Raw genomic sequence first — 9,396 nt, 5'->3', positions numbered from 1 at the left:
ATAAGTACCCACAGTTTTGTGTAATATTAATACAGTGGTGTTCGAACACATGCATTTAAGAAGTGAAATTCCCCATGGAAATTCACTTCATAAAATCAACACCCTGGAATGACCTACACTTTTCCAGATCCTCTATCCAAATCCTCAGCGGCTAAACTCATTCTGAAGGAATCTGCATGAAAAGGATTACAAAAGAAATGCAATATAAATTTTCAAAATAAGTGGTCAGTAATTTGAAATATAATTTTAAACATGGCTCATAGAGAAAGCCAGGTCTTTCATGAAGACGTCTCTATCTTACTGGCTGAGATTTTCATCAGTTCAAATGACTTAAGATATGAGGCCAAAGTACTCAGATGTGGTTGACAATAATGTAATACTTCCATTTATTAATATTCTGTCCAGCCTTTAAAGCATAGAGGCAGATTAAACTCTAAATTGTATGTATCGGAATTTAAATAGCAAGTGAAGATAGAGATGCTTGTGGTAGTAAATTTAAACAATAACAACAGCAACAACAAAAACTATGTCAGCTCATAGGATATAGGATGAGCATTCAAAAATGCAACGTTAATAATAAAAAATCACTGCCGTTGAGTTGGATCCAGTAATAGTTATATGATAATTAGGAAATTTCATGTCTTGAAAATAAAGACACTGGCACATTCAGAGGAATGATTTAGAAATGTCAAAGAAGCCAGAATAGAAATGAGGACAGAAAGAGTTAATGTGGTTGAATCAACTTAAATTCTCTCTTTGTAGTGAAATCATCTCAAAACTTGTTGAACTGTCTTCCTTTGGCATTATAGAAATACTTACCTACTTGTTAGGGTTGAGTGAAATAAGTTAATTAATATTATCTTAAGGTCTCAAAGGCAAAATATATATGTAATTTGGCTCCTAAGGGGTTAAGAAAACCATATTTTTCCTCAATAAAAGCAACCAGAATTCAGCTCAACTTAAATGTAAATGTGGCTTAGGAGTGACATAGTAATACCACTTGGCATTTCTTAAGTTAGCTTGCTCTTTCACTGGATAAAAATAAAGAAAAGAAAGCATCTAAAGCAGAACCACCCTATTACAGCCCAAATTTGCCCATGAAAGCAGAAATTTTCTGGCCTACATCTATGCGTTTTTTCCACTTTCCATAGCCTCCCACACTATAATGATTTATGCATGGAATTCAGTGACTTTATATTTTCTTTTGAGTGCAAAAAGTGAATGCCAACATGGAAAATCTGAATCCTGACCATTTTCAAAGATGGTCACAGACCTTTGAGGGAACCAAATACTATCCAGAAAGATATTTGGTCAGGGTGGGGTACCAAAATTCTAGTACGTTCCTTAACTCCCCAGTCTTTACAGGGATGGAAATATTTACCTTTTGGGCATATAGCTTGGAAGTCCTTTTCAAAAGATTGAAGTGCCCCCAAACCAGCACAGCAGTTAATCTTGTTCATTGCTGAAATCTACAACCCAATCCATGTTATGTGCTGACAGTTTCTGTGTGGAGTAAATACGAAGTTGTCTGCTTATTGAATGGGATTTTTCTTTTACAGCTCAGTAAATTGGTTATATTATGGGACACTATTTGGATTAGTCGTTTTTATAAGGTTGAGTTTATATTGGTACAATTTGTTTCCTTCAACTAAGGGATTAAAGTAATTTAAGACAATGTGGACAGATACATGAAATTTGTTTATCATTCTGACTTTATACATAGTTTTCTTGTTTACTTAATTTTTTTATGGGTTAATTCTAACTGAAGTATACAGATTAAAGTAAAAGAAACCATTGAGATTAAGTCTCAAATTTCTGAAGAATAGACCCAATTCTCTTATCATGCTTGCATTTTCTTTTTGGTTAGCCTGAATTCCTGCCTGAAACAGTTAGAGTTTATACATATGAAAAAAAAAAAAAAACAAACCAAACTCACTACTGTCGAGTTAACTCTGACTCATACAGACCCCTCCTTGGGTTTTTGAGGCAGTATCTCTACAGAAGTACATTGCCCAGTCTTCCTTCAGGGGAGTGGCTGGTGGGTTTGAACTTCTAGCCTTCAGGTTAGCAGTCAAATGCCTTAGGCACTACACCTAAAGAAATAATATTGTGAGGTGAGGGAGATGTGCAGAGGCAGAATCTCATAGCAAATGACGTTTGTGGGCCTAGAACATGTTTCTCAGAACCAGGACTTATTTTGAATCCTGGCTCACATCCTTGGGCAAATTATTCATTTTTCTAAGTTTCAACAGTTTACAGATAATTAGAGGAACTACCTCCTAGAGTGTTAGGATTAAATGAGATAGTCTATGTAAAGTATTTTTATACTGTAATCTTCCTGACACAGCAGTAATGCCTCTGTAAATACATGGTAGCTAGTAGTTGTCTTTGTGTGCCATAGAATCTATCCCAACTCCTCAAAGCTACCACCTGATACGGCAGAGTAGAACTGTCTCATAGGGTCTTCTAGGCTGTAATCTTTATGGGAGCAGATTTCCAGACCTTTCTTCTGTGGAACCACTGTATGGGTTTGAACTGCTGACCTTTCAGTTAACAACCGAGCATTTAACTATTGTGCTGCCAGGACTCCTTAGCTGATTGTAATCATAGTAATAGCAAGTACAAATATATTTATCCTAAGGCATTGATACGTGATATCATTTCATGTCCATGAATTATGTGCTAATATGACCTAAACTGGATTGTTCCTTTGTTAGTCACTCCCTGAAGTAAATACATTCTGATAGCTTAAGATCTGTAATAGTTCTTTCACACATCCCTGCATTATACTTGCTGCCTCTTAGCTAGAGTTTTGCATGAACAGTTCCCTGGTGGCCTTTGTTGCAATTCAAACCAAACAGAGAATAGATTTCTTTAATGACCTGTGTTAAGAAAGTCAGGAAAACATGCAATCTAAAGCAAAAAGTTTTTTTCTAGTGATTTTTATTAAGTATTGCAATACAAATATTTTCTGAATGAACTTTTGAATGCTTAGTATTTATATCTTTATCCATTAATAAACCGATCCAACTGCATTTAAATGTGTTATCTATGATTTTTGAGCAGAAATATGAAATAAAACTGTTCAACTAATTTTACACTGCTTCTTAAAAAGGAACTTTGAAAAGCATAGTGAACTTTTGCACATTCAAAAATTTCTCTTGTAAAACAACTGTATGATAAGAATTATACAAGAGAAGTAGTGAGACTTTCAGATAATATTTGGAAGTCAATATTCTGACTGTCTTTCATGAGAAAAAAATTGATATCCATAAATGTCATAGAACTAGTGTACATTTTATTTATTATTTCTAATTATTATAAATAATATTATTTACTATTTTTAATTATTATTATATTTTAAGTTCGCTTCTTATGGAAAGAAGGCAATGATACATGGCTCTGTTTATATAAACACTATTAAAGCTACTAAACAGAAACTTTATCAAGTTTCTTACCAAAACTTTCATAAAAAAGATTAAATTTTCTCTTATTCCAAACTATATTTTGACTCTTTAGAAATTTATCAATAACTGTATATTTTTAAATTGTTTAATAGGTGGTAAAATGACAAAACTCACTCTCTTCCTGGATCAGTGAATTTGAAGTCGTCTTTCATCAAGTTCCATCTCATGTCACCTCATATGGAATGTATCCCTCTGTCTGTTGTTAAACTACGATGACATGTCTGTAGCCATAAGAAAGAGAAGCTGGGAAGAACATGTGACCCAACGGATGGGGCTGCCATTTAATTCTGATGATTATAACACAGCATGTCATCATGGACTAGCAGCTGACAGCTTGCAGGAAAGTATGGAAAAAGATGCAACTCTACATGTGGACCGCAAAGAGAAGTGTGTGTCTTTACCAGACTGCTGTCATGGGTCAGAGATGAGAGATTTTCCAGGGAGACCAATGGGTCATGTTTCAAAGGAGGTGGATGAAAATGACAGTCATGAAGGTGAAGACCAGTTTCTCTCTCTGGAGGCCAGCACAGAAACATTAGTGCATGTTTCTGATGAAGATGCAGATTCTGATTTATATCTTACAGATGATAAACAGATCCTATCTACTCAAGATCATAAAACATCTGACCAACATAGTGTCAAAGGAGCAGGCTCCTTAGTTAAGACCTTGCCCATCATACAGAGTAACCAAGATTCATGTAGTTCCTGGATAATGGTAGGTGAACCCGAGTCAGTGCCAGGAGAAGAAGGAAGGGAGAGAAAAGTTGTTGACACAATGAGGAAAAGCCTGGAGCTTTGTAATGACATAAGCTTATGTGAAATAAAAGATGCACCCCAAGTAAACACATGCAATTCTTTGAATGTGAAAGAGATTGTGCCTGAGAAGCAATTGCTTAATTCTGCAGTAATAGCTCAGCAACGAAGGAAGTCTGACTTTCCCAAAGATGGACATGAAAGAAACACCTGCAGCGTACACAACGAGTACTCTTCAGCTCCTTGCACAGACAGAGGACTGCCATTATCAAAAGCAGATTCTGGAAGCTGCCTTCTACAGCCCTCTTCCTGCCCCAGTGGAATGTCGGCTGAAAATGGCCTGGAGGAGAGTGGTTTCTCAGAACATCAAAACAAAAGTCTTCTAAAGGTCAACGCAGGAGATGGCATTCAGTGTTTACACTTAAAGGAGACTCTGGCCACCCAGGAACCTGCAGATAATCAAGTCAGACTTCGCAAAAGAAAGGTAAGACATGTACAACTTATCTGATGGTTGAAATTTTGTAAATATCCTTGTTTTTATAATTTACTATTTTGATGGAATTAAAGAGATATTTAGATGCTACTTTTTCCCTGTAGTGCCACTGCATAACTCAAAGAACATCATCTTTGGTGAAATATAAAAATTAAAATGTAATAATCTACCCATTTCACTAATAATATGTATCATGTTTATGAACAGTCTATTCTGGTACTATATTTGAAGATAGAATTGGTATCATTTTGTTTAGTTGGAAATAAATAGCCCCCAGATTGTGCATAATTGTGTAGCTCTAGGCGTACATGAAGAGTGATCCCTAATTTTTAGAAAGAGCATCATGGCATTTTTTATTATGTCATTTATTTGGACCTACTTTTTTCTTTCAAAAAATATATTTTCTCATCATAAACAAACTATAAGTTGCATGTTAAAAGCAATCCCTTTACATATACGAAGGCAATAATACCCTCTTACCAAATTTACTGATCTTGTTTTAAATGTGATACTGTGATACCTTCAACATCAATAGATGTAAATAAATTATTTTGTTTCATTTATTGATCTCTGTTTCATGATGCAGCTTGTCTCTTGACCAAAAAGGTAACTGAAATTCTGTTTTTATCCAAGGCTCCTTTGAATAATACTATGAATAATACTATAGCTGCCATGCTTCCCAGTGAGTATAGCAAGGATTGTGTTGTAGCTACATGAAATGTGGTTTAATTAGTGTACCTTTGACCAAAACTTGTTTTTAATAGTTCCCCCAAATCCTTGTGACAATGTTGTGTTCCACAGTTATGAAGTGAACCCAAATGCAGTCCTCCTATAAACCCCTATTGCTACGATCACTGAAGAAACCCTACAGATTAGACACTTTCCTGTAGTATTAAAATGTATTTCCTAGGCCCTATCTTGATATAATACATAATTATGCATAATTGATATGTAATTATAATTCTCCTAAACACAAAATTAAATCTCTCTTCTAGTTCTATTGAGGCAATGACAAAAATAAATAAATAAATAAAAAATCTCCAACTCTCTTTTGCCTGTGGTGAAGAAATCTGTTTTCTATAAACTGTGGTTTTGCTAACAAACTAGATCAGTAATGTGTCATGAGTTAGTTTAAGTGAAATCAAAGATTTTACAGCAAGAATCAATGTGCTCTAACTATATGCCAACAGAGTGTTCTGTGCTTCTGGCAAACTCCTCCTTCCTTATATGAGTTGTATTAAAATGTTAATGCTCCATAAAGTTGTTATGATTGGACTGTTTAGGTTACTTTTTCAGATATTGCCATATATTCTATCAAATCTGTTGGAGAGAATGCAATAATGACATAAGAAAGTATTAACCGACCTGTGACATAGCTTCCCTAAAATAAGTCAAAATCTGAACAACTGCTGACAAAAACATTAAACATTCCAGAAACATATGCTCACCACTTGGACATTTATATCAATACTAAAGAATGCTGGAAAGAATTTAGTCTTGGACTTGTCATATAGCATGATTGCGTTTTGAGAGATGTAATTGTATCTCATTTACAAGTCTAACTTAAATATTCTGCTTTAAGAATTTTGTCATTCTAAAATGTGGTGGCATTGTCTGGTGGATTATTTGCTTTGACTCTATAACTCATTTGGAATGCCCTGTACTTAGCAAATTAAATTCATTTTAGGTTTGAAATTTACTCTAGAAATATATGATGGAAAGTCTTTAGAAGTAAAACATGAAGGTGTTTTATTGTTTTAATGATATGGAATGACAGTCCTAAAAATACTTTCAAAATGGAAATTAGCCATTTTAGTACTCTACCAAAATAAATAACACCAATTCATAAAAATACATGTGCAAACAGATGCTCATCACTTTATGTTACCATAAGAAAAGGAAACAACCTAACTGTCCATCAATAAAGAATTTGCTTTATTATCGTTTAGTCATATTATGGAATACTATGTAACCATTAAAAAGATGAAATGAAATACATGTGCTCAGACTGTGAAAAATGTTCATGACAGTGTTCTCTGGGGGAAGAAAGTGGCAGGCCAATATGTACAGCATGTCACAACCTTATGTAACAAAGCATTTAGATAGATACCTAGTTGTCTATCTACATAGATAGATAGATTGATTGATTGATAGATGGTAGATACAAATATAGTATATACAGGATATAAACATCTTTATATTACTGAATTTTAATGAGAAAAATTCTGGATAAATAGACACAAAATAGGCAAGTAACAGTGGTTACTTTGGGAGGAATAGAATTAAAAGGATAAAAACAAAATATTTTTACTTTTTACTATAGATGATTTTTTATAAAAGTTTATATAATTGTGGGTGAAATACATACAATGATCAAAACCAAATCAAGATCACTGCTGTTGAGTTGATTTGACTCATAGCAACCCCTCCTTGGGTTTCTGAGGTGGTATCTCTACAGAAGTAGATTGCCCCGTCTTCCTTCTGAGGAGTGGCTGGTGGGTTTGAACCTCCAGCCTTCTGGTTAGCAGTCAAATGGCTTAGGTACTACACCACCATATAATGATCAGAAGTTGTTGTTGTTATGTGCCATTAAGTAGGATCCCACTCGTAGAGACCCCTCCTTGGGTTTTCGAGACAGTATCACTACGAAAGTAGATTGCCCAACCTTCCTTCTGAGGACTGACTGATGGGTTTGAACCGCCAGCCTTCTGGTTAGCAGTCAAATGCCTTAGGCACTATGCTACCAGAGCTCCATGATCAGAAGTATAAAAATAAAATAATATCAGGTATATTATATATTTGAAGAATTTTTTGCATTGGCACCAAACAGCCCTTTTATGAATGTCATTATTATTGTTACTTTTATGAAATGTAAACAAATATTATGAAGGTTTTCAAAAAAGCAACTAGAGATCTCCAATTAACTACAATATTGTTTAGCTCTTCTGCATCTTTGTTGAGTTTCTGTCATTGAGAGAATTGTTTTATCTGTCATTGAGAGTCATGCATTAAAGTCTCCTACTATGACTGTGGAGTCATCTGTTTACCTTTTCAATTCTGTTAAAGTCTGATTTATGTATTTTTGGGGTCTTTCATTGAGTCCATAGATACTTATTATGACTATATCTTCTTGTTCAACTGGTCCTTTAATCATTGTCCTTCCTTGTCTCTTATGGTGGTTTTTGTCTTAAAATCAATTTGATAGAAATTAATATTGCCACTTCTGCTCTTTTTTGGTTGTCATTTGCTTGATATAAGGAAGGTTGGGCAATCTACTTCTGTAGTGATACCACCTCAGAAAGTCAAGGAGGGGTCGCCTATGTGTCAGGTCTGACTGGACGACAGTGAGTTTTTGATCTTTTCCAACCCTTGATATTTAGTCTATTTTTGTATTAGTCTCTAAGGTATGTCTCTTGTAGACAGCATATTGATGGGCCATGTTTTCTTATCTAGTCTGCAACCCTATGTCTCTTGAATGGTGCATTTAATCCATTGGCATTCAGTGTAATTATTGAGAAGTATGTATTGGTTGTTGTCATTTGTTATGTGTTTTTTTCATGGTGATCCTGGTTTCTTTGTTCCATATAATTTTCTGTGCTGAGTTCACTATGTTTATGAATTGTGCTATCATTTCCTTTGTTGCTATTGTTTTAGTATTTGCTAAATATTTGTACTTGTCCTCTTTCTTATTGTGTTGTGAAGGTTTATCTTTTTTCTTTGAGTTTACTCTGTAGTTTATAATTTTCTTCTCAAGTTTAGAATAGTCCATTCTGTCTTGCAACTCTCTTGAATTCCTCACCATTTAGAAGTTCTGTAATTACACTCTTTTTTTCCCTCTTTTTTGTTTGTAGTTGTCTTCATTTACCAATTGATGTCTCTGGTTCCCTGTTTACAATCTTGTAAGCTTATTTTACTTTGGATACGTCCATAGGTATGTTGGTTTCTGGGTTATGTCATCTTGTGTATTAATGGTTGGTTGTGGTTTGCTATTATCAGTTCTCTGTTCAAAGGACTCCCTTTAGTATCTTTTGTGAGGTTGGTCTGATTTTAACATATTCTCTTAATTTCTGCTTACCTGGAAATCTCCTAATTTCACCATCATATTTGAGGGACAATTTTGCTGGGTATATAATTCTTGGTTGGAAATTTTTCTCTTTCGGGGTTTTATATATACCATCCCATTGCCTTCTTTCTTGATGGTTTCTGCTGAGAAATCAGTGCTTATTCTTATTGGTTGTCCTTTGTAGATAATTTTTCATTTTTCCTGTGCTGCTTTCAGGATTCTTTCTTTCTCTTTGGTTTTGATGAGTTTGATGATGATACGTCTTGGTGATTTTCTTTTGTGATCTGTTCTGTTTGGGGTTCGTTGGACTTCCTGAATAGATATATTCTCATCTTTCATCATATCAGAGAAGTTCTATTCCAACAAATTTTGGACAATTTGCTCAGTGGTTTTACTCTTTTCCTTGTGTTCTGGAATTCCAATTACACATAGATTATTCCTTTTGATGGTATCCCACATTAACCTTAGGCTTTCTTCATTTTGTTTTGATCTTTTTTTCTGATTGACCCCTTTCCAAAGAAGTATTCATTTATTTGTCTTCAATGTTATGAATTCTGTCTTCCTTGGATTCAGTTCTACTCCTTTGCCCTTTCAATGTGTTATCGATTTCTGAAAATTTA

The 9,396-nt window shown here is 34.5% G+C and overlaps 1 protein-coding gene across 1 annotated transcript in view; it reads left to right on the top strand.

The window, feature by feature from the left end:
* Positions 1-3,684: 3,684 nt before the first annotated feature.
* DLC1 (DLC1 Rho GTPase activating protein) overlaps positions 3,685-9,396 on the top strand; it is a 606,782-nt gene continuing 601,070 nt past the window's right edge. Inside the window, exon 1 of the mRNA XM_007948875.2 lies at positions 3,685-4,704. Coding sequence (XP_007947066.1) covers positions 3,685-4,704 — 1,020 coding nt within the window. The remainder of the gene's footprint in view (positions 4,705-9,396) is intronic.

Source organism: Orycteropus afer, unplaced genomic scaffold (assembly GCF_000298275.1).
Source record: "Orycteropus afer afer isolate SDZICR_OR568_19922 unplaced genomic scaffold, OryAfe1.0 scaffold00230, whole genome shotgun sequence".
Classification (NCBI taxonomy): Eukaryota; Metazoa; Chordata; class Mammalia; order Tubulidentata; family Orycteropodidae; genus Orycteropus; species Orycteropus afer.
The sequence above is the reverse complement of the archived record's forward strand: the minus strand, read 5'-3'. Positions and strand labels throughout refer to the sequence as shown.